The sequence below is a fragment of the Pongo pygmaeus genome, chromosome 19 (genome assembly GCF_028885625.2).
Source record: "Pongo pygmaeus isolate AG05252 chromosome 19, NHGRI_mPonPyg2-v2.0_pri, whole genome shotgun sequence".
NCBI classification, from domain to species: Eukaryota; Metazoa; Chordata; class Mammalia; order Primates; family Hominidae; genus Pongo; species Pongo pygmaeus.
In genome coordinates, this window is record NC_072392.2 from 31,323,451 (window position 1) to 31,349,129 (window position 25,679).

General features: G+C 48.5%; 2 protein-coding genes across 3 annotated transcripts in view; both read right to left on the reverse strand.

Annotated features, from left to right (window-relative positions):
- The window catches only part of LOC134738692 (protein FAM182B-like), a 145,527-nt gene extending 140,520 nt beyond the window's left edge, over positions 1–5,007 (reverse strand). The window contains exons 1-2 of one of the 2 annotated variants that reach the window (XM_063656004.1): positions 4,757–5,007; positions 2,979–3,058 (exon numbers count right to left, since the gene is read on the reverse strand). In XM_063656004.1, the coding sequence (XP_063512074.1) occupies positions 2,979–2,984 (6 nt within the window). In that variant the 5' untranslated portion in view covers positions 2,985–3,058; positions 4,757–5,007. The remainder of the gene's footprint in view (positions 1–2,978; positions 3,059–4,756) is intronic. The other variant, XM_063656003.1, reaches the window with a different exon arrangement.
- Positions 5,008–5,389: 382 nt separating this feature from the next.
- Positions 5,390–25,679, reverse strand: part of LOC129017992 (tensin-3-like) — a 129,609-nt gene continuing 109,319 nt past the window's right edge. Inside the window, exons 11-16 of the mRNA XM_063656000.1 lie at positions 24,202–24,314; positions 23,044–23,104; positions 20,843–20,918; positions 9,720–9,849; positions 9,328–9,393; positions 5,390–5,846 (exon numbers count right to left, since the gene is read on the reverse strand). Of these exons, the coding sequence (XP_063512070.1) occupies positions 5,704–5,846; positions 9,328–9,393; positions 9,720–9,849; positions 20,843–20,918; positions 23,044–23,104; positions 24,202–24,314 (589 nt within the window). The 3' untranslated portion in view covers positions 5,390–5,703. The remainder of the gene's footprint in view (positions 5,847–9,327; positions 9,394–9,719; positions 9,850–20,842; positions 20,919–23,043; positions 23,105–24,201; positions 24,315–25,679) is intronic.

Sequence of the window (25,679 nt, forward strand, 5' to 3'; positions counted from 1 at the left end):
CCCATGCCCAGGGCTAGGCATACCCTGTCTGCATTCCCTACCTGCAAGGGCCGTCCTCTTCATGAATCTCCTTGGATTGTACAGGCAAAGTGGTTGTTTCTCTTCAATTCTTTCCTAATTCCTGGTATACCCCAATTATGGTACACGGTGCACCCTGTGGCAACAACTGATGTATATCTGTGTCTTCCCAATTAGAGGGTCTGCTGTGTTTCTTCCTGCGCCCACCCCAGCATCAGAGCCATGGCAATTCCCAAGAAAATACGAGATGTGTGAATATGACAAATGGTGTGTGTGATAACAAAAATCTCAGAGTTGGAGGGAGGTATCTGTAGAGTCATCCAATTACAACAGTCCACTTTACAGACTGGGAAAGTCAAAGAGAATGTGGCTTATGAGAGCAAGTAGAAAGCATCCCGATGGGGAGTGTGGCCACTGACACGGATGCTCCAGAGACGTCCAGCGAGGAAAATGAGATGTTCTCCATGGGGCTCAGCAACATGGGGGTCCAGCGCTTTGCAGAGCCTCCCTGAAGGGTACTGTGGGGAGAATCCTGTCTGGAGGGGCTGAGGCCCAATGGTGGGGAGAAAAAGGAAGTGAGGCCATCTTTCATCACTCTCAGCCATGGAGAGGAGGGAGCAGTGGGATCTGTCTACACGCTGCGTTCTTGGTGGTGACATTACAAATCCAGGGACACATATGTTGCTGTGGGCATTCCCTTAGACCATCACAGCAAGTCTGATACTGAAAAAGCTGGTACATCCTACTAGGGTAAGAAATCCCCCCACCCACAGCCCTCTTGTGTGACAAGGAGGTGGGGCACCCAGTGAGACTCAGCCCAGTCTCACTGAGTCTCAAAGTCTCAAAGAGGAAAGTCAAGGGTATGAGCCCTGTCCTGCACGGTCTCCAGCACAAGACACATTCTGAGTCACAGCTGCCATCGCTGACAGTGTACAACGCCAGAAGGCTACCAGGGTCCCTGGCCTAGCTTTTGATTTCTCTTTGGATCTGCTCTCATTATCTCTAAAATGGGCTCACAAGCTCTCTCGAGGATTAAAATACGATAGTGAGGCTTCCGGCAGGCTGCCACACTGTGTGCCGCGAGACATTCTTCCTTCTCCTTGGGGACAGCAACCACCCCAGGGAACACTGACATGACTGCCGTCCCCCGCAGCCACCACCTGCCAGGACCACAGACCCACGGTGAGACCAGGGCCATGTGCTCCTCTCTGTGCTGAAGACGGGGCGTTTGTATTCACTTGCCCACACTGGAACGGATTCAAGTCCGGCTCTTTTCTGAGTATAGAAGCAGAATGTTGCGCTCACACATCAAAGCAGGCACTCCCCTAACACAGGCCCAGATTGAAGGCAGCTGCAGAGGGCTCCATTCCAGGACGGCAACCACTGCTAGAGATAAATGTGGCTTAAGTCAACATTTTTGGGGTTTTTTAACCAGGCAGGGGTGGGGATAGAAAAGGCAGGGGCAGGGGTGGAAAAGAGAGTGCCACAATACATCATTTTCCCAGCTAAAAGAGAATGTTTCAGAGGCTGCCAAACCTTCCTTAACTCCTCAAAGCATTGGACAGCTCTGAAGACTAAAGCCCTGGTGGGAACGCGGCTGGGACTCCGCCTTTCACCCGCCAGGCGGTGTCCAGTCCAGGGACCCGAGCCAGGCACTGCTGACCACAAGCAAGAGCGAAGGCTGCCTGGAGTAACAGCTCACCAATGCAGCATACCGGCCTCCACGACAAAGAGGGGCTGAGGAGGGCTGCAGAGTGGAAGAGAGGAGGGAAATTCAGCAAGGATGAGTTTTCTATCCACAAGTGACTACTCTTTCTGGGGAACACCTTCTCAAAAGGACCCAAGCCTGGGGATTCTGCAGAGCTTTGATGGCAGAGGTGGTGATGGCAGCCTCGTGTCTCCCAGGCAGAACTTGGAAACCCTGCAGGAGTGCAGCAATAAGATCAAACGCACTTTGGAAGCCCCTCTAAGGGAATCCAGTGTGCTCAGTGAGAAGGATATGGGAAGAAAAGTTTAAAGATGTGCACAGGTGCTCAAGGAGGTGGGTTAAGTGAAAAATTCAGGCTATAAAACAATGCACAGGCTGATCCTATTATGACAAATCACATGATATTTAGAAATCATGCCGAAAATACACCAGTGACGAGTGCTTCATCTCTAGATGGTAAGATGGGGGTAATTATTCCTTCTTTTTGATAATTTACATTTTCAAAAAGTATTGATACAATCTTAAATGTATGTAAAAGAAAGAAAGAAAAGCATAAAACTCACTCCATTGAATCAGGTACCCCAGACACGCCAGACAGCACGTAGGGATGGAGGGGATTCAGGAGGAGGGGATGCAGATTTGAGGAAAGGCTCCATGCTTGTCTGTAACTCAGGAGCTGGAATTCTCAAGAATGCTCGGGCAGTGGTTCAAGGGAAGGTTGCTGAGATCCAGTTTTGGGAGACGACTCAGATTCCGTGTGGTGGGTTCTGGGTAAGCATCCCGATACCAGTCCTGAGCTTGCTCTGAGTCCTCCCCTGTCCCTCCATCTCCCTGGGGGTGCTCATGGGCTTCAGATATCATCAAGGCTGCAAGGGATGAACCAGGCGCTGGGAGGAGGCTGCACTCTCACCCACTATATCCCTGAGGAGTCTGGGCGTGACTCTGCCCATAAAGGGGGTCTCTGCTGCTTTATGAAGCCTGGAAGCAGTGATGACAAAGCTGTGAATCTGGCTGCAAAGTGTACCTGGCTGCCTTGGCGCCCTATCCGACTCCTCATCCTCCTGTCTGGGAACCACTCTCTCCAGGGTGTCCTTCCCACTCTGCCCTGTCCTTCTCAGTTTCTTTCCAGAACTCCTATGCACCCACTCCTGACTGGCTCCATCCTTTGCATGGCAATGCTAGACCTTCTCTACTCACCCCTAGACCCAACTCTTGGTGACACAGAGTCGCAAGTGGATGCCCAGACCATCACCTGCATGGCTCCACCACCTCCAACCACACAGTCCACAGCAGTCTCCCACCTGCTCACACCACTGGCTCAGAAGATGCTGCCTGAAAAATACACCAATGAGAATTGTGATTTGTAATGTCAGGGCCTTAGATATTTAAAGTTCAAATTGCTTCTCTAATCATTCATTCAAGAAACACGCATTGAGTATCTGCTGTGGACTGAATATCTGTGTCCCCTAAGATTCATACATCAAAACCTAATCCCCAGTGTGATGATATTAGGAGGCAGGACCTTTGGCAGTGCTCAGAGCATAAGGGTGGAGCCCCTATAAGTGGGATTGATGCCCTCAGAAAGGAGGCCCCAAGGAGCTTCCTCTCCTCACCACCACGTGGAGACACAAGAAGGCAGGAGTTGGCAACCAGATGACAGCTCTCACCAGAATCCGCCAGGCTGGCTGCCTGATCTTGGACTTCCCAGCCTCTCAAAGTAGAAATACACGTTTGTTGTTTAAGACACCCAGGTTATGGTCATCTGTTAAGGCAGCATGAATGGGCTGAGAGGGCCTCTAAGTAAAGAAGTATCTCCCTCTGCATCTTCAGGAGACGCTGAGGTGGCTGAGTCTTTAAGACTGAATTCTGTCTATTTCACCCAGTGATAACGGCAAGTCCTCTACAACATATGGATCTATACACACACGCTCACACACGTAATTCCACAGAGGGTTCTCTGCAAAGTTTCATGTAACCCCTAAAGGATGGTGAACACTCAACTGATTTTCTGTCTATATGTTTTCTACATAAAATCAACGTAGGTCCTTCACCACCTGTGAGTGACGTGCTGCAGGAGCCCAGCTTTCAGTTCTCTGGTTGTGACATGGGAAGGATAAAGTCTGCCCCGCAGGCAGGTCACAGGCTCAGCTGGGAGCCAGCTTGGGGACAACAGCGGGGCACCCACTGCGGGACTAAGCACAGAGCCGCCCTCCACAGCATGCTCCTCACAGGAGCTGGGGCTCCTCCACACTGTCCTCTGGACTTCACTGCTCCCCTCTTATGTCATTGGCACAGAGAACACCCACCTGTGTTTTAGAACCCCTGCCTCCCTCATGGTCAATAACCCTCCAGGCTCACCCCTCCCTTGGCAAGCAAGGAACCTCTCAGCATCACGAGAATGACCTTTCCACAACTCGCTTCCCTGTTCTCCAGGAGACTCGGCACAGCCACCAAATCGTCACTTCAGGACAGAGCGCTTCTCACTGGCTCCCATGCAGCAAGGGACCTCTCTGGTAAAATCCACTCGCCTCAGCCTGGAATTTAGGATGCTAAGTCAGCTGTCCTCAGAGTTCCCATCCAGCTCTCCAAATTAGCCCCTTTCCCCATCTTGCCTTGCACTGATTATTTACACACTTCACCAGCCACTGCTTCACCCTTCTCTCCTCCAGTGGAAAACATCACCATGTGATAGACAGAGTATAGCTATGCAGACGCAAACAGACGTTACTGGAAAAAGAGCTCCGTGATCAAAAAGTTTTATAATTGTTGTTTGACAAATCTTATGAAATTATTCTCACAGCTTTAAGATTCCAGTGTGCACTGTGATCTTTTGAGAGACAATGTATCATTTTCTAAGAGTTTTCAGCTACATTTCTTTTAACGTGCTGGTTACCTGGAAGGACTGGTGTGCTGAATAATTCACACCAGCAAAGAATACTCTGTTTACTTTACAGGCCAGAGCAAGGCTCTCCCCATCCACAACAACTTGCCCACTATCCCCAGATTTCATCTGTGTTTTAATGTCCTTACCATCAGCATTCCGTCTGTGGGTCTCCACTTCTGGTCCAGGTGTATTTGCGTTGCAACAATTCCTTGAGTTGAAATTCCATCCCAGAAGGCCTATGAAGGAGCAAGGTTTTCCCCAGGGCAACAGAGAGGAGCCGTGTGCTGCCCTGGGACACACAATTGGTGTCCTTTCTCACTAACCACAGACACCACCTTCCTGGAGTCATGGGAAGCTCAGCGAGCCACAAAGATGGGGTGTTACTGCAGTTCTTTCCACAACACTTGCTTTTAGCTATTTTACATCTGGATGTAACTAATCCGACAAAAAGTGTTTTAATTTCTTTCCCAAAGCAAGTCTGATTCTCAGTCGGTGGTTGAAAAAGACAAGAGATCAGCATGACACGCCAGGAAAAGCCTCAATTCCTCTCCTTTGAAATCAGCCTCCAGTTGTGTCTTGTGGAGATTCCAGCACACAGCTGCCCCTTCCTTCCTTTCCTCCTTCACGCTCCTAGCTATGACCCAATGTGCGTATTCCACAGGTGAACAGAGGACATGTTTGGGTGAGATGGTTTAATGAAAGCAGAGATTTAAATGATACAGCCATAAATCAGGAACACTAGACTAACAAGCAAACAGAAATTAAAACAAGATGTCTGTTGCATGTGGGGCCGTACAACAGCAAAGAGGAAGGGAGGGAAGAAGGGGCAATGGTCCCTGGCATTATACATACACACAAGTTCAGGCCAAGGAGCTCCTGGATATTACTTCACTGACAGCTCATCCACCCGTTACAGCTTCACAAAAAGCCCTGACCCAAACTCACCATGCCTTATTCTCATGAAGACCCTCAAAACTCACAACAGTGTCACACAAAGGTGTGATTCTGGACCTCTGAGAAAACAGGGATTTTTTTCTTCTTAGCAGACTGCAAAACACTTCAGATCTTTGAGTGGGCTGTCTTCCCTGCACCCTTAACCTCCATAACTGCACACAAGATGACCACACGCATCTTCTCCATCTGCACTGAGGTTCTCGTACGAGTCCCAGCATATCAGTGGGTCTGTTGTGTTGTAGTCCACAATCACACTGTGGTCGTTGTACAAGTGTTCGGACCCTGCACAGGGCACAGGCAGCAACATTAGTCCCAGTGAAACCCATCACCTCCATCCACTGGACTCCACCATAAGGACAGGTGAGCAGCCTGACTTGAGCAGGAGAGAGAAGCCACTCCATCCTCCACCCTCCTGCCAGGAGCCACGACACTAATCAGAGACTGTGGAGGATTTTCCACAGATAGAACCATAGTTAAAACCACGAGGGGAAAGGGATAAGTAAGCACTGATTTTTCATCCACGGTGTCCCAGGCTTGGACACTTCTGCAAAACAGGAGTCTTCAGACCACCTCACTGATGAGGACACAGAGGCCCGATAAGCTGTCTCTGAGCCTCAGAGCCCACAGATTTGAATCCAGGCTCCAGGCTCTCAGATCCACACTCCTCCCTTCAAGTCTTTTTAGGAACACCAAGGGGATTTTTAACACACAAGCCATGTATTTAAAGGTTTTTGCCTAAATCTATGACAATGAACATAGAAAAAGCATGATTATTTACATAGCTATTAAAAAGGGAAACAAAACTCCCATGGATGTGGATCTTGGTGATGGATCTGGACAATTCACCTTGATGATAAAGGGACTGGTTTCTTTTGAAATATATTTTTTAGGGAAAAAATTTGTTTTGCACATAATACTTGCAGCCTACTATACTTCTAATTCTCTTTTTAAAATGCTGGTTACTTAATGAAGAAATCATGATGGAAATTTAAAAATTCCTTGAAATGAATGATAATAGTGACACAAGTTATCAAAACCTCTGGGATACAGCAAAGCCAGTGCTAAGAGAAAAGTTTATAGCACTAAATGCCTACATCAAAAAGTCTGAAAGATTACATATTGACAACCTAACGTCAAACCTCAAGGAACTAGAGAAGTAAGAATAAACTAAACACAAAGCTAGTAGAAGAAAATAAAAAACAAAAATCAGTGCAGAACTAAATGAAATTCAAACAAAATACAAAAGATCAATGAAACAAAAAGCTGGTATTTTTAAAAGATAAACAAAATTGATAGACCATTAGCTAGATTAACCAAGAAGAGAGAAGATTCAAATAAATTCAATTAGAAATGAAACTTGAAACATTACAACCAGCACGAAAGATCATTCAAGACTACTATGAACACCTTTATGTATATGAACTAGAAAACTGAGAGAAAATTGGTCAATTCCTGGACACAGACAACCCTCCTCGATTAAATCAGGAAGAAACGGAAACCCTGAACAGACTAGTAACAAGCAGTGAAAATGAATCAATAATTTTTTTTAATGCCAATAAAAAAGAGCCCAGGGCCAGATGGGTTCACAGCTGAATTCTACCATCCATTCAAAGAAGAATTGGTGCCAACCCTACTGAACAATTCCAAAGACTGAGAAAGAGGAATTGTCCCTAACTAACTCATTCTATGAAGCCAGTATCAGCCTGATACCAAAACTGGGAAAGAATATAAAACACACACACAAACACAAAAAGAAATCACAGACAAATATCCCTGATGAACATAGATGCAAAAATCTTCAACAAAATACTAGCTAACTGAATCTAACAGCACATTAAAAAGATAATACACCATGATCAAGTGGATTTCATCCCAGGAAAGCAGGGATGATTTAACATATAGAAGTCAATAAATGTGATACACCATACAAACAGAATTAAAAACAAAAACCATATGTCATTTCAGTAGATGCGAAAAAGGCATTCGATAAAATCTAGCATCCCTTTATGATAAAAACACTCAACAAACTAGGCAGAGAAGGGACTTACCTCAAAATAATAAAAGCCATATATGACAAACCCACAGCCAATGTCATGCTGAATGGGGAAAGGTGGAAAGCATTCCCCCTGAGAAGTGGAACAAGACAAGGATGCCTACTTTCACCACTTCTATTCAACATAGTACTGGAATAGTACTGCCAGAGCAATCAGCTAAGAGAAAGAAATAAAGGGCACCTAAATTGGAAAAGAGGAATTAAAACTGTTGCTATTTGCCAATGATATGATCATATACCTAGAAAACACTAAAGACTCCTCCAAAAGACTTCTAGATTTGATAAACGAATTCAGTAAAGTATCAGGTTTCAAAATCAATGTACACATATCGGTAGCACTGCTATACACCAACAATGACCAAACTGACAATCAAATTAAGAACTCAATTCTATTTAAGACAGCTAAAAAAAAAAAAAAAAACTAGAAATATACTTAATCAAAAGGTGAAAGATCCATACAAGGAGAACTACAAAACACTGCTGAAAGAAATCAGAAATGGCACAAACAAGTGGAAACACATCCCATGCTCATGGATTGGAAGGATCAATATACTGAAAATGACCATACTGTCCAAAGCAATCTACAGATTCAATGCAATTCCTATCAAAATACTAACATCACTTTTCACAAAACTAGAAAAAAAAAATCCTAAAATTCATATGGAACCAAAAAGGGGCCCAAATGGCCAAAGCAATCCTAAAAACAAAACAAAACAAAAATCTGGAGGCATCATATTATTGGATTTCAAACTATACTAAAAGGCTATAGTTACCAAAACATCATGGTATAAAAGTAGACACACAGATCAATGGAACAGAATAGAGAATCCAGAAATACAACTGACTACAACCGATTGATCTTCAACAAAGCATACAAAAACATAAACTGGGGAAAGAATACCCTATTTAACAAACGGTGCTGGGAAAACTGGCTAGCCACATGTAGAAGAATAAGACTGGATCCCCATTTCTCACCTTATATTATAAAAATCAACTCAAGATGGATCCAAGATTTAAATCTAAGACCTGAAACCATAAAAAGTCTAGAAGACAACCTAGGAAAAACTCTTCTGGGCATTTGCTTAGGCAAATAATCCATGACTAAGACCCCAAAAGCAAATGCAACAGAACAAAAATAAGTAAATGGGACCTAATTAAACCAAAAATCTTCTGTACCACAAAAGAAATAATCATCAGAGTAAACAGAACCCACGGAGTGAGAGAGAATATTTGCAAACTATGCATCTGACAAAGAGCTAATATCCAAAATCTGCAAGGAACTCGAACAAATCCTCAACAAAAATAAATAATCTCATCAAAAAGTGGGCAAATGATATGAACAGACATTTTTCAAAAGATATACAAATGACCAACAAAACACACGAAAAAATGCTAAACATCACTAACCACCAGGGAAATGCAAATTAAAACCACAATGCAATACCACCTTACTCCTACAAGAACGGCCAGTCATGCCCAAGGCTCTCCTGGCTGAGTGGCTGTGAGCAAGTCACGCCACTTCTGGGGCTTACTGACACAAGTGGGCCTTCTTGTTCCACTATCCAATATCCTGAATTTAAATAAAATTAATCACAGAAATCTCCAAATATGCACAAAGGCAGGAGACTAGTACTACAGCCCCAGTGTAGCCATCATGCACCTTTCACCAGTGTCAACAAGGACCTCCCCGTATTCCACCAAGCTACCCACTTTGAATCTTCTCAGGCGTGGCAGAGAAGACTAATTCAACCTTCCCATAGTCAGGAAAACGGTCATCTGAAGAAAACAATGTGTTTTAACACATTTGTGGAGATGATTAACTGGAAAAGGATGGGCTGACTTTGTCCTTTATTCCAACCAGTGCAGCACCACTCGCAAATCTGCAATAAAGACGCCCCATGATACAGAAAGTATAGGCAGTTTCATTGGTTATCCATAATTTTTTTCCCCCAAAGATCAATGATCACTTTCTCCCGATTTGGGAACAATTTTGTCAGTAGGCTGAATTTTGGAAAGAGGGTAGAGAGGATAGTGAAAGAATCAACCAAGGAGATTCAACCACAGCTGCCCACAAGCACAGGGCTGCCAGCTCCGCGCCTCACCTTTGCTGGCATTGTCCAGATCCTCCTTCCCAAACACCAGCCCGTAGCCCTGCACAGCCCCAGTGTGAAACTGCAGGTGGAAAATGACATCACGGGTGGCCGAGCGGTACTTCTTGTGGTAGCATTTCACCTGGGTTAGAGAGACAAAACAAAACAAAACAAAGCAGCTGCAGCGGGGACACATGCTCCCGGCAAGGAACACACTCTGCGGAGGCCAGCACAGCAGGGCCTCCCCTCTGGACTCTGGCTGGGAGTTCACGCTTTGGAGTGGAACTTCAGCCCTGGGGGACAGGCGCCTGCAGACAGCTGGGGTGCAGGCAGAGGCACCACACTGCTGCTGCTGGGTGCGGGGCTCCACTGGAGGCTTCAATGTGTTCCCTGTGCTGCTCCTGTGGAACCACAGCTCTGAACACCACTATCGCTAGTCCTCAGAGAGGCCACACCTAAACCCTTTCAGACCACCTGAATGTGCCCTGTTTTGGAACACATCTGAAAAATGGAATTCCATGGTCTCTTTTTTCTAGACTTTAACAACTGATTGTGATAGCTTTTCTTTGATCTCAATGCTCCATGTTGCAACTTAAAGCTTTTTGTTTTCCAAAAAGAAGCAGCTGGTCATTACTGTGTGTACTATCCTAAATGATTATGTGCATGCTGTAATTTAGAGACAGAGACACAAAGAAGGAGGAAGGGAGAGAGGGAGACAGAGAGGGTGTTGGCATTTAGCTTCCCATGCCTGACTGTCCAGAGGTCCTGTCAGGGGTCGTGTGAGACAAGTGTTCAGAATCACCCTGATGTGATTTGAACTCAAGCTAGGGTTCATGAGGTCCCCAGGGTGCAGCTCAAGTACCCTAAATGATTGTGCCAATGAGCCAAAGGGTAGAGCCCCTCCTTGCAGATGCCTGGCATGTGGGGAACGGTGGGCAGAGCAGGCGCCTGAGTGTCCCGACCTGCCTTTATAACTGGGGCCCCCCTGCTTCTTGTGACCGTGCGCAGCACTGGCATCATTGGGAGGGTTCTCAGGCCACAGCTGGGAGAGCTGCAGGGACAGGGACACCCCTCACTCAGAGATCAGGGGCAGGACCACCAGGTAGTGGCACTTTCCCAAATCCCCAGAAGGTCGAAGGCCCTGGACAGGCTAGATTCTGCTCTCAGACCAAACCGTGCACAGGCGGGCACCTCCCCCACCCCGAGGCTGAGGGGTGGTGACTAGCAGAGACAGCCACGTTCCCGTAAAAGAGACTTTTCTTGGAGAGAGATGGCTTTAAAATATCACATGCCTCACAACAGTAAATGAGAAGCCACCGCAGCAGATATGATCCAGACCAGCACGCAGGAGAACGTGGCAGGGAGGGCTCTGTCTTCCCTAACCGGATGAACGTCCACCAGAGGAACAAAAGACCCAGAAGCCCAGCCAAGGAGGCAGGGAGCTGTGACTCCAGGCAGACCCAGAAGATGTTTACCCTTGTGCTATCTACAAGGAAAGGGACGGGTAAACAAACCAAAAAATATAATTAAGACTGTAGAAGGATGTTCCCTGTTGACAAACATGACTGGGTCTCCCTTGTATGGCCTGGCGCTGGCCAGGGGTGCCGTAAACATGGGGCTCAGACTCAGGCCTGGCCTCCAGGGGCCCAGGAACCAGGGTGTTTGCAAGTAGAGAGAACTGGCATTGTGAAGAAATGTTGCCTCAATTTGCTTTCCAACAGCCAATGGCACATTGGCCACAAATCTACCACCTCTGTCTGAGACTGTCTGACTTCTCAGCAAGACTCAATCAAAGGCTGCCCTTGCAGGGATCCTTCCAGGATGTTCTGAGACTATCTGGGTCCCTCCTTTGAGCTCCGCATGCCCCACACTCAGTACACTGACCACCCCTCAAATGCTTCAACCTGGGGCATATTGTAGAGATCCCCAGAGGGAGGTCCTTCTGGCCAAGGGTAAATCCACACATGCGTCCCCACTGCTAAGGATGATAGCACCCACCTCTCCCTGTCTGCCTTCTTCCCACTGGTGCCTTGCAAACGGGGAGTGAAAAGTGGTTAGGGAAGGGAAAAGGAAAAGAGAGGCCCCAATTCAAGCCAGTCTTGCTCTCAAATTTTATAAATATTTAAGGGAACCAGAGATTTAAAAAAATAAAAACAACAACAGGATGTCAGCTGATAGCTCACGCAGCCTGTGCTGACATGGGCACCAACATCTGCCCACAGGAGTCAGGAAATTCCTCAGGAGGCAGCTGTGGGCTCGGTCCTGGCAGGCAGGGAGTGTCCTGGGTGAAAACAGAGGGAGCTGTGGGCTCCAGTACAGGCCGCATAAGGGGCACAGTGGAATCTCCCCAACCGCAGCTCACTGTGCCCCTCCCGTCAGTACCGCCCCGCCCAGCGCAGGGCCTCCTTCCAGGCCAGGTCCTGCCCTCCCTCTTCAGGAATCCAGGATGCTCCCCCAGGTCCCCCCACTGCTCCTCATAGCAGCTACACACAAACACACTGCACCTCCCGCAGCAATCCCAGCTCCCTCCACATACCAGAAGGGAGGAGAAGGCAGGCCATGGTGCCCAGGAGGTACAGAGCGGCGGGAGATGGGAATCGGCCTGTCCCAAACAGGTTCCTCTCCAGGCCCCATATGATTCTCCTGTAAGATTCCTATTTTTCACAGCACAAGCTTTCAAATACTCCTAAGGCTCCACAGTGAAAGAAACAGCGGTCTATCCCACTGGCAGAGAACAACTGCTGCCTGAAATCATGTGGCCCTCCCTTCAGGGGTTTCTCTGTGTATTTTAATGCTAACTTTGTTTGCTGGCTTGAGATCCTAACGGCCTCATCATACACACTCCCTGTTTCATATTAAATCTCTTTCCTCTTGATTAAGGGAGGTAAACACCACCCCCTCCAGTCCCCCTGACCAAATCATGAACTGACTCCGGCTTCTTCTGAAAGACACGGAAAATCACAGGATTTTCCCTAACTCGGGGCTCCCAGCAACCACCATCAACACAGCAGGTCAGATCTTGAGACAAAATCCACTCACCAACCAGGAGCCCTCCATAGTGTGCAATAATTATGCGTTATCTACACCAACAAATCTTTTTAGGACCGATGGCAAGAGCTCAGAATTATGCTTGTAATACTTAACAGAAAGAACAATCAACATGGTACTTGGTACGAGGGCCCCCAAATGCCTCCCTTTAAGATATAATAGTAATGCAAACATTTCGTAAAGATTAGAGTGATTCAAGTCTATAATTTTCTCTTCATCCCTCCGGCTTTAACTTTATTTACCTGGGTCTCCCCAGAGTGTTTCTAGAATATGTTGATCCTTTGCCTTCAGATTTTAGAATATCTGCATTTAAAATAACAACTCAAAGATGTGCAGTCACGATTTGGTAGCATAGAAAAACGAAATAAGAAATAGCAAGCACTGCAACGAAGGCTGCGCATGGCCTGTCACCATGCTATCATAGAGCCAACCACAAAAGTACGTGGGTGTGATGCCAACATCACAAATCACTGGGAGCACTCAGATCTTCAGAATGTTGTAGCCTCTTTAGACTTTAAATTCTCTGACTGCAAAATGAGTATTATGATATTGACCTGGCTATGTTGTTATAAAGATTAAATTAGCACTACATATTAATATAATTCATAAATCCAATAATGATATGCTATATTTATATGAATATATTATTTAAAGGGCATAAGCTTCTAGAGAGAGGGCACTTGGTACTCAAAAACATATAGGGTGAATGATGATCTCAGTGGGAAGGCCTGTAAGCACTCTTGCTTTCTTTTAGTCTGATGAGGCAATTCAGAAACCATCGCAAAAATTTATTTTCTAATAGTGGTGTAAAAATATGCCTGTGCCGGGCCGGGCGCGGTGGCTCACGTCTGTAATCCCAGCACTTTGGGAGGCCGAGGCGGGCGGATCACAAGGTCAGGAGATCGACACCATCCTGGCTAACATGGTGAAACCCCATCTTTACTAAAAAAATACAAAAAGTTAGCCGGGCATGGTGGCCGGTGCCTGTAGTCCCAGCTACTCGGGAGGCTGAGGCAGAAGAATGGCATGAACCCGGGAGGTGGAGCTTGCAGTGAGCCAAGATTGCACCACTGTACTCCAGCCTGGGCGACAGAGCGAGACTCCGTCTCAAAAAATAAAAATAAAAATAAAAATATGCCTGTGCCCTTGACTGGACTGGACAAGTTGCTGGTGACCAGGAACAGAGCCCTGCCTGGACCTCATTTGCTCCTGGAGTACACCAAGTCGAAGGCAGACACGTGGAATTCTCAAAGAAGTTATCCATCAATCCAGTGTTTAAAGACGCTGATGACTTGCTTAACTTTAGGCCACATAAGTGTATTTTTATTTCAAACTCTCCATCAACAAGAGAAAAAGCACCTTGTACCAAGAGGGTCAAGGCTTAAGGTATCAGCCCCAGGAATGCCAGTCCCCAATTCAGAAGTCAGCCCTCAGGTTCCTATACTCCCCCAATGCCAGTCGTTGCTGGGCAGCTCCTATTCAGATCTGCTTCCCCTAAATTTACTAAGCAAAAGAGCAGAACCCTCAAAGCATCCCTAACAGAAAAGAGTAGCGTTCTCACTCAACGCTCCACTGGTGGCCCAGGCAACTGTCTACGTAGGCCTCAAGGAATCTGTGAACTCAGAGAATGAGTTACAGCCACATATTTGGAGGGTAGAAAGTTAGATAGCTAAGCCCCATAGGTCAAAGACTTAAGTCAGGTAGGGCCAAAACTAAACCATGATTTCTTCGCTTGGAGCCGAAAATGATTTCAGATGTTCGCAATATTGTAATTCATGACCTAAAGCAATTGAAAGGTGGGTAAATACTGGCTGCAAGTGAAAACACAACCAAGTCCACTATGCTGAGACGACAGCATGGATTAAGACGCAGCCCAGTCTAAAAGCGAGAGGAAAAGACAATCACAAAATAATGCTGTGATGTGTCCAACAGAGATCTGTAGAAACCTCTCCTGGGGCAGAGTCTCAGGAGAACACTTTCATTTTCCCTGGCCTTATGTAAGTGCCCTTGGTAAGAAACAACCAGCAACAGCACTGTTTGTTTGTGAAAACTTCTTGAGCAGGCAACACCTTTGTTTACAAGTCGGGTCACCGGAGCAAGGTTCTAGAGCCAGCAACCATGAACACAAAATTCAAGTGGCCGTGGATTTGCCCAAGCAGGGGGAGCAAGACGAAGCATGTGTTTACAAACTCTGGACCTGAGAGCCGAGATCAGGGAGGGAGCAAGCCGGATCAGGCCCCTGGAGCCCTGCCAGACTCCTGATGGGCCCGCATGAATTCCTGAACAGGGTTACACAAGGCCTCGGCTGCCCTCTCCATGGCACTGCCCGACAATGCCATATTTACTAAACCTCTTGAGGTTCTGCCCTTTTGAAAGGAGCAGGCTTAAGAATCTGACTTTTGGCGAAAAGCACGTTGCAAAGATGGGACGGGTCAGGTGTGCAACTGGGAGGGGCTGAGCAGGGATGGGCTGGCTGTGTCGAGGCGAAGGCAGACGGTGAGTCACGGTCAGCTTTGCTGTTGCCTGCAGCAGCTCCACCTGCTAGTAACTGAGTCCAGGGAGTGGCAAGTGGGGCTCTGTTTTCCCAAGTCACTTTCTGCAGTTAGACTTGACTCTGGCCCTTCCTTCTCTGTGAACTTGATGACTGTGATCTTTGCCAGTAAGTCCCAGTGCAGAGGCCCTCATGAGGAAAGCCAGGCAGATGTCCCCGCAGGCAAGGCAGACACCAGAACCACGGAGGGGAAAACTCAAAGAGGACAAGAGGCCTTTCGAAGGAGGAGGATGAAGGATGGCTAGCCCGCCTGGGAAGCCACTTTCCGCCTTCAAAAGTACACAGACAGCCTCAGAAAACACCCAGACTGAGAGCACCAAGACATCTGCAGTCTTCAGGGTATAAATCTATGCACATGCTTTCTGCTCCTTAGGATCCTCTCCAAGCCATGACTGTTGCCAAAAGAAATAAAACCACCTGCGTATCTGAACTTTACACAGAAAAGGCCCTGTAACTTCTTCCCCCACTGCAGCCTTCTCAACTTAAGGTGTGCTCAGTGAACCTGCAGCAGGGCATGTCAAGCAGTCACAGGGAAAAACTGAATGAAGGGCAAAGTGAAGGCGGCGTGGGCATCCTGTGCTGAGCATGGCAGAGTGGGTCACTGGAAGGTGGGAAGAGGCTGGAGAGGATGAATCCGGTGCTACTCCTGCACTGCACACCCTCAGAACACCCAGAAGAAGCGTGAACAGGAGGAGGGGATGGCTCCCGCTCCTCTCTAGGGATGCTTTGCCAATAATGAGAAACGTGCAACCACATTTTTTTCTTCCTGTGTTGTTCCCTTAGATCGTTTTCAGAGGGAGTCAACAGCACTGAGATTTCTGGGCTTTGGCAAAAGATGCACTCCCGACTCTGATGGGAGCACTGGCAGTGACACCCTGGGCTTCTACTCTCCAGGTCGACCACAGATGTGAGCTCTGCTGTGAAGCCACGCCTTCTCTGACACGCTGGAAATCGTCTCTCCCACCTAACCTTCAGTTCTTGCCACGGCACACCTTCTGCCATGCTCAGTTCCACCTGCCCTAGCTATCTGCATGCTCATCTCCTTGGAGGACCCAGACTCCCGGGAGCAGGAGCCCTGCACTGCCCACTCTCATGTCCACCACATCCTCTCATGCAGGCCGCACGCTGAACGTGCTCAGGATAAAGGCTGTTGACAAACCACAGCCACATGGACCGGGCTGTCAATGGCACCTGACTGCACTAGTAATCTTACTAAACTTTCTAAGAGAGGTTTATTTAATAAACAGAGTTGTCACAGGCTGAATGGTGTCCCTCTAAAATCCATAGGTTGAAGGTCTCAGCACTTCAGCATAGGGCTGTGTTTGGAGATGGGGTCTTCACAAAGGTAAATTAAAATGAGGTCGTTAGGCTGGGCCCGAATGAATGATAACTGGTGTCCTTGTAAGAAGAAGAGATGAGGACACAGACACACAGAGGGAAGCCCAGGTGAGGACACAGGGAGAAGACAGCCACCTCCAGGTCAAGGAGAGAGGCCTCAGGATAAACCACCCTGCCCACACCTGGATCTCAGGCTCCCAGCCTCCAGGACTGTGGGAGAATCACCTCTGCTGTTTAAGCTGAGACCAAACGGTGAAGCCTGAGTTGAGCGATCAGGGCCAGGGTGGGTGGACAGTGCTGGATCAGCAGGGCTTGGGGACAGAATGGCGGGATCAGCTGGGGCAGCATGAGGCGGCTGGCGGGTTCTAGTGGCCTGAGGGACACACAGTCTGAATGCCAAGCAGGTTAGAGCCAGCAACAGGTAGAGGACCAGGAGGAGATGTCAGGCTGGAGAACGCCAGCCCACGGTGGCCTGGAGGCCAGTGGGAAGACTCCCAAGGGCTGCAGGTGGGACGCTGAGGAAAGGAGGCCACCGCCTCCTTCACCCACTCATGGCCCCTCTCCACCCCGCCCCACCCTGTTCCTGGGCCTGCCTCAGTTATCAAGTGCCAAACCCACACCTCCACCACACACCTTCCAAGTCCCACCCATGCCACTCACTCAAAGCCTCATTCCAACTGCTACAACAGAGATGCATGTAATGTCTACTCAGACCACACGCTTGGACTGCGGTGCCCACTACAGGGTGGGACAGGATAGGACGCAGCACCGTGGGGAGAGGGCCTGTGGGGTGGGTGGGGTGCTGGGGGTTCTTCCAGAGGGAAGAGGCAGTGGCTGCCCCAAAGACTAAGCCACAGTCTGGTCTGATAGAGGAAAGTGACCTGGTGATGCCGCAGGGTCACATCGATGCCGTTTCATCCTCCGCCAGGTGCTGTCCTGGGAGACTTATGCGACTGAGTACATTTAATCCTCACAAACCCTAAGTATGGTCTTCACTGGGAAGAGGTCTAACATTTCCCAAAACAAAATATGCAAATATGTAAGCCCTACAAAATCTCGTTTCAACCTTCCAAGACAACGACTTTCCTTGCAAGACAGACATCCTAACAACAGCATCAGCCTCTGTGGGTGCCTCAAGACTGGGATGCTGCATCTCTGTTTGTATAATAACACCCCTTCCAACCTGGAGCCAACTCACAGGACACTTCCATCTGAGTCCTCCTGTGACCTCTCCCACCCCGTCTCATCAAGGCCTCTGTGGGCTACACAGTAGCAGCAGGTTCCCTCCTGCCAGAAAGCCCATGTCCCCAACAGGATCCCTAGGGCAAAAACTTCACTCATGGGCCTAGAGCCAAGCACAGGGACTCAAAAAGCACAAAACATTCAAAAAAAAGACTACTGGATGAATGACAGTAGGAAGAAGGGGCCACAGAAAATAATGAGGAGGAAGGAGGGAGGGAGCAGGGAGGAGGAAAAGGAAGAAGGGCAAGAGGAGGAGGGAGAAATTTGTAAAGGTGGGGTGGGAGAGAAGAAAGGGGAGAAAGGAGGAGGAGGAGGCAGGTGGAGGAGGAGGTAGCTGGAAGAGAGGAGAGGAGCCAGGCACTTCCCAGGAGACTGCCCCACCCGCCTGGTCTCAGGAAGACCCTGCAGTTACCAGCCCATAAACAGCCCAGGGGAGAGGGTTGTCCCATGCTCTTGGTGGAGGGTAGGGGGGAAGCCACATCTTAGCCTCAGGGTCACCCTCCATGACTGAGTTGTTCAGCTGCCTCCCATGAGTCATCTTAAAGGGACTGGGTCATGGGGCCATAACTACTCATCACTGAAGATCTGGTTTGGGGAGCACCCGCCCTTGAGATGCTGCCTCCCAGGGCAGGTAGAACACTATGCAAACAAGATGAGGGCGGGTGCAAATCCTACCAGCATCGCCCCCAGCCTCTCTTGGCCTACTATTTTTTTTTTTTTTTTTCTGAGACGGAGTCTCGCTCTGTCGCCCAGGCTGGAGTGCAGTGGCGCAATTTTGGCTCACTGCAAGCTCTGCCTCCTGGGTTCATGCCATTCTCCTGCCTCAGCCTCCTGAGTAGCTGGGACTACAGGCGCGCGCCACCATGCCCGGCTAATTTTTTGTATTTTTAGTAGACATGGGGTTTCACCGTGTCAGCCAGGATGGTCTCGATCTCCTGACCTCGTGATCCACCCACCTCAGCCTCCCAAAGTGCTGGAATTACAGGCATGAGCCACTGCACCCAGCCCGGCCTCTTCTTTAAAGCTGGAACACTGGACCCAGTTCCAGAGTGGGTGGAGGAGTAAAGTGCTGAACATAGCCGGTGCTCAATAAAGACTCAGGCCCTTTGTCCAACAATCCCAGGAAGTGTCCTGGGAGAAGTAGCCTCCAGGGTGAAGTCTCCTAGGAAACAAGCCCAGGGCTGCCTTCTGGACCACAGGATGTGAGAGAACACCAGAGCGGATGTCTCTCTCCCCTCCTGGTCCTCCCTCTCACTTCCAACCACAGGGATGCTGCACCATCGCTGCAGCACAGCACCGCTGAGGACAGACTTCCAGCCCAGGTCCTCCTCCTTAGGACAGTAGAACAGAGAGCTAAGGAAACGCGTCTATAAAAACGTATGACGCACCCCAAACCTCAGCTTTCTTGCCTATGAAATGGGAGGCAAGATGTTTATAAAGTGCTTACTCAATGCCTTGAAAAGGGCTGGGCCCGGCTGTTGTTCCAGATCTGCCTTCCAGGCCTGAAGAACCCCTCAATTAGGTGGTGAGCATGTGAAACAGGACAGAACTGGAGGCCCCAGAGGGACCCCGCTGGCATGGATGGGTTTAGACGGTCTCCACCTTCAATCCTCTCCACTTTCGATCCTCGCTGATTTGATTTTTGTAAGAATTCAGGACCAGCAAGGTAGGGAGTTCACCACCCACTAAGCTAAGATTTTAAAATCTAGGGGTTATGGGGAAATTAATGAATATCCTCAAAAACATTGTACAGGGCATTTATAATACAATGAAAAGCTAATTCTCAATTCACCCTACTGCCTTATAGAAGTGGGTCTTCCAAGGCCATGAAATCTTTACATTCTATGATTCTATGCATGCTGAAAGTCATATTATATGCCTTAAAAGCTTACCTTATTTCAGATAAAAAACTTTCGTAAAATTATTTTAAATGTATGAATTGTCTGTATTCAAGAAAGATAAAAGGCAAAAATGTAATGATGTAATGGCTAATCTCCTCCAAGAACCAACACACCCAAGAGTCAAAATTATCTGGAGAAATCATTGTTTTGACCATTAATCAAGCTGTAATTGCACCAGCTGTATTTCACACTTCGGCTATTAATGATACTTAAATATTCTATTTCTGCACCCACACTCTGGGAGGCCTGTGATCATGTGAAGAATGCAAATTATAGTCAGAATACAGGGGTTCTCCGAAGTGAGTGGCCAAGTTAGGACATTAATTTCCAGGTTATATATCTCAAGGGGCTCTAGAATGAAAGAGAATCAAGAATGAAGATTTGTTCCGTCCCTTTAATTAAAATAGTTTTATTCAGAAAGTTAACTAAATGCCTTAAGGCAGTGGTCACCAATCTTTTTGGCACCAGGGACTGGTTTCACAGAAGACAATTTTTCCATGGACTGGTGGAGGATGGTTTCAGGATCAAACTGTTCCGCTCACTTCTTGGCGCCTGCTCAAATTATTACAGGGCTATTCCTAACCATGCACTACTCACCAGACGCTTCAACCGCCTTCTCATCAATCGCCCACATCACTTGAGATGTAAACTATGGCTGAATTATCCGCATCTCCATGCTAACGGCGCCTCAATATTTTTACCCACCTCAGATCATCATTCTCCTAAGGAGTGTGCAACCTAGATCGCTCGCACACACAGTTCACAATAGGGTTCGCACTCCTATGAGAATCTCATGGCACCGCTGATCTGACGGGAGGCTCAGGTGGTCCTGCTTGCTCACTAGGCCCAGTTCCTAACAGGCCACGGACCGATAAGGTCCACGGCCCGGGGGTGGGGGACCCCAGTGTTAAGATAAAAGCTACTTTTCATTCTTCCTACAGGGTACTTTTTTTTGGGGGTGGGGGTTACTTTTTTAACACAGAATCATGATTTCAAGTCATCACCACTGGGAGAGTGGGGACACAGACACATCTGCGGCCACGGCGGGCACTCACCATGACATCTCCCTTCAGAAGCTGGGCCGGCTCGATGATGATGCAGATCCTGCTGGGGTTTTCTGGGCCAACGTTGCTTTGGGATGAAGAAGAAGGCAGATCATTATGCAACTTCATAATTTCGTGGGAAGAATACATGTAGAGAAAAGCAACCCTACAACCAAAAACTCAGAAATTACACAGAATGCCCAATCAGCCCAGAATCTAATTCCTGAGAATCTAAATGAATCTAAAAAGGTAAAGAAAGCTCCCAGGCCATGGAGGGTCCTCATAGCATCATCACGGTCAGTGACTGACTTGAAGTGACTAAGGTCCAACTCCAGAGGCCCAAGCTTGGAGACGACCATACAGCCTTAGACGAAGGGGCCCAGGGTGGGCACAGCCACAGTTTCAGTTACAAACTGCGGGTGCAATTCCAGAGTGACATCAGTGCACACAGGGCCCACAGCAAACCCAGAAATGTGACAACAGCTCTTTGTGAGTAGTGAGATTTGTTACCTTTACTGACTTTTCATAAAATGTCTGTCCACATCCAAAAAGACAAAGAAAGCTCAGAAATATATACAAATTTGGGGGATGTGTGGCTACCTTTTGTTTAAAATGCAAAGGAGGCCGGACATGGCTCACGCCTGTAATCCCAGCACTTTGGGAAGCCAAGGCAGGCGGATCACTTGAGGTCAGGAATTTGAGACCAGCCTGGCTAACACAGTGAAACCCCATCTCTACAAAAATACAAAATTTAGCTGGGCATGATGGCAGCTGCCTGTAATCCCAGCTACTCAGGAGGCTGAGGCAGGAGAATCGCTTGAATCTGGGAAGTGGAGGTTGCAGTGAGCAGAGATCGTGCCAGAGCGAGATGCTGTCTCAAAAAAAAAAAATAAATAAAAATAAAAAACAAAATGGAAAGGAGCGAGAAAGAAAAACCACAGTAGTGAGAGCCTATCGTAGGACTCTCTCCAATATGCTCACAGTTAACCTTCCCTATTCTTGGGTTCCACATTCATGGACTCAACTGACTGGGGATAGAAAATATTGTGGAAAATAAATAAAAAACAAAAATGCAACCATAAAAAATAATAGAAGTTAAAAAACAATACATTGTAACAACCATTTTCACAGCCTTTACATTGAATTAGGTATTGTTATGTAATCTAGAGATGATTTAAAGTATACAGGAGAATGCTCATGGGTTATATGTAAATACAATGCCAGTTTTTTGTTGTTGTTGTTTTATTTTTTTTGAGACAAAATCTCGCTCTGTCGCCAGGCTAGAGTGCCGTGGCACGATCTCAGCTCACTGCAACCTCTGTGTCTCAGGTTCAAGCAATTCTCCTGTCTCAGCCTCCCAAGTAGCTGGGACTACAGGCACATGCCACCATGCCCAGCTAATTTTTGTATTTTTAGTAGAGATGGGATTTCACCATGTTGGCCAGGATGGTCTCAATCTCTTGACCTCGTGATCCACCCACCTCGGCCTCCCAAAGTGCTGGGATTATAGGCGTGAGCCACCAAGCCTGGCCTTTTTTTTTTTTTTTTTTATTCTTGCTCTGTCCCCTAGCCTGGAGTGCAATGGTGCGATCTCGGCTCACTGCAACCTCTGCCTCCCAGGTACAAGTGATTCTCCTGCCTCCACCTCGAGTAGCTGGGTTTACAGGTGCACAACCCCACAACTGGCTAATTTCTGTATTTTTAGTAGAGACGGGGTTTCACCATGATGGCCAGGGGTTCGGTGGCTCACACCTGTAATCCTGGCACTTTGGGAGGCCAAGACAGGTGGATCACTTGAGGTCAGGAGTTCAAGACAATGCTGTTTTATAAAACACACTTGAACATCCTCGGATTTGGGTAATCAAAGGGGTTCCTGGAATCAATCCCCCTTGAAAACCGAGGTGCCACCATACTCCAAAAAGCAAATGGCCCTCTCTCCCCTCAAAATTCCAGCCCCTGTGTCCTTTAATGGATCCAACTGGTATGACAGCCCAAAGACACTTGTGCAGGGCAGGAGGGAGGGCCGAGGCGTGATGCTGGAGCACATGCCATAAGAGGGTTTTCCCCACTGGACTCTTCTTTGGCTTCTTGGCATTCTTTGACCTGAACCCTCCCACCCTCTTCCTACTAGACAGGCACCTGAGGCTCAGCTGCAATTCCCTGAGCCATCCAGATCCCACAGCAGCAGCAGCAGCAGCAGCAGCAGCACTCACTAGATCCCGGAGGTGTACACAGGCTGCATGGCTTGGTAGAGCTTCAGAAAGGGCCGGCACACTGAAAGAAAGGCACAACTGTCTGTAGAGGCATGACCGGTACAGAACGAACAGGAATTTGGCAATCAGAAAGACAGAAAGGGACGAAGAGACCAGAAGACTGCACCTGCGGCCTTTGAGGTTTGGGAAGGCAGTGCATGGAGCCACAGGGTTGCTGCAGGAAAAGGCCGGACCCGGTCCTAGAAGCCTGCAGAGCAACACAGTTTGACCTTTATCCAAAGGGTGCCAAAGGCTCCTGAATTGAAGCCAGGCTGCTTCAAAACCAACTAGCAGCTTGGCAAGGTCACTCTGGCCATGATGACCCGGGGGACCTGAAGGCATAGATGTACTTCAGAGACAATAGAAACCTCTGAGCAAGTACCTGCATGGGACTGGCGAGGAGGGGCAAGGGTCCTGAATCCCAGCCATGTGCTGTGTGTGCCTGCACGGGATTGGGAAGGAGAGGACAGGGCCCTGACCCTCAGCCATGTGCCATGTGCTCCTGCATGGGACAAGGGAGGAGGGATAGAGCCCTGCTGACCCTCGGCCATATGCTCTGTGCACCGTTGGGGAACTGGGGATGTGGGGACAGGGCCCTGATCCCCAGTCACGTGCTGTGCTCATCTAAGTGGGACAGGGAGGAGGGCTCAGGGCCCTCACCCTCAGCTACATGCTGTGTGCTTTCCTGTGGGGTCATTTTAAAGGAGAAGGAGGAGACGGGCTTGTGAGATGCATCAGGGGAGACTGGGTCACATTCATGCCTCTCTTACTGGGCTTCTTCCATAGCTTGTGACCTCAAGGCCAACTGCACAGCTGACCCACCAGGGCTGCAGCCCAGGAAATGCTTGTCTGCCCGAGTCACTGTGCATATACACAGGGGTATTTCTGATCCCCCTTGCTGGCTGCCAGTCCCTCCCCTGATTAAATAACTTGGCCCAACCACATAAACATGGGGCTCTGACCACTGAAGGGGGACACAGTCAATTGCCAGGGAGGCAGAGGAGCAGACCCTGGGCCCTCTCGGAAGGAAAGCAGAGGCTTATCTAAACTGAGGGGCCCAGGACCAGCTCCAAGTCTGGGCCAGCCAATCGCAGGTGCCATATCATGAAGGACACTCACCTCCACCTGTGTCGAAGTTGGGGGTGCCGTGGAGGATGACAAAATGCAGGAACAGGGGAGAGGCATTCATTTTCACCGATCCGGACGGGAGCCCACTGAGGAACTGAACGTACCTGCAAAACGGACAGCTGGGTTAGACTTCCCAGAAGTATCTTCAGCCCCTGCTGAGAAGGGAACTCAAGGAGAAACATCCTGGCTAGGTCTGGGGCTCTGGGAGAGAACCGGTCCACTGCTCACAGCCTGGGGTTTGTTCTCAGCATGGTGCTGCGCTCACAGGTCTGAGGGCTTCCCACCAGCGCACCAGGCACCAGGCACCAGGCACCAGAGACACCAAGGCATAACCGGCCTCTCGGCTTGAGCATCCCACACCTGAAAGGCCTCTGTGCCTGTCCACTGAACCTATCGCCAGGCAAAGCCAGGCCACAGGCCACAAGCCATCACAATCCCCATTGGTGAGCAGCAGGAAGCAGAGGCCTGGCACACCGGTGGGTGTGTGCTCTGTCACTAGCATTGTACCTAGGGCAGGGTCACGTGACCCAGGCCCAGAACCACTCACTGCACCTGCTGCTTTCTGCTCATACTCGAGAGCCCTAAGAAAAGGCTGGAGTCCATACTCCCCTCGTATCTCGCAGCCTGCCACACCACATCTGATAAGAGGCTCTCCTTCCTGCTGTCCCTCTCTCTTCAGGGCCCAGCTCGAAAGGTGAAGGCCATGTGGGCCGTCAGCCTTTCTGAATTCTAGGCATCAGCCTCATGCTTCCAACACCGACCACACACAACTTCCATGAGCATTTGGTGGTCAAGAGGGAAGCTCCTACACTAGGAGCATCTGACTGCTGAGGTCCTCATGAGGCATGACATGGCAGCAGTGACCACAAGACAAGCTGGAGGCTTGCCAAGCTCTCTGATGCTTCCCTGGCCTGTCCTGCCTGTTGGTGCCCTGCCTGGCGTGGCTCCTGCCCTGAGGTCCCTCACCGTGGCCACTGCACCCACACAACCTCCACTGTAGCCTCAACACCTCTCATGGAATCTGTGTTTCCATATCTGTCTCCACCAAAGTACTGTACTCTTTGCAAGAAAAACCCAAACAATCAAAAACCCCGCAATATTTAACAATCTGTGCATCTCTCTATTGCCACAGCAGACTGAGGCAGGAAGTGGCAGGTGACTGTGTTGCCAGCACCTACAACCATACTACCCCAAGCCAGAAACGGCCATCACGGACCTTGTGTTAAGAAAAAAAATCTCTCACTTACACTGGCAATTCACACCCAGTCCCTTATTCAAGCAGTTAAATTTGTATACAAACAAACTAAACAAGAGATTTCTGTTAAACATTATCAAAAAAAGGAAAACCCTACTTATAGTCCACCCACTAGGAAAGTGTTTGAAAAGCGAGTTTGCTTTTAGTTCAGTTACAATTCATAGTGAGAAACAGGGCATGTCAGTATTTTCATCTTCCTGGCAGCAAACTTCTC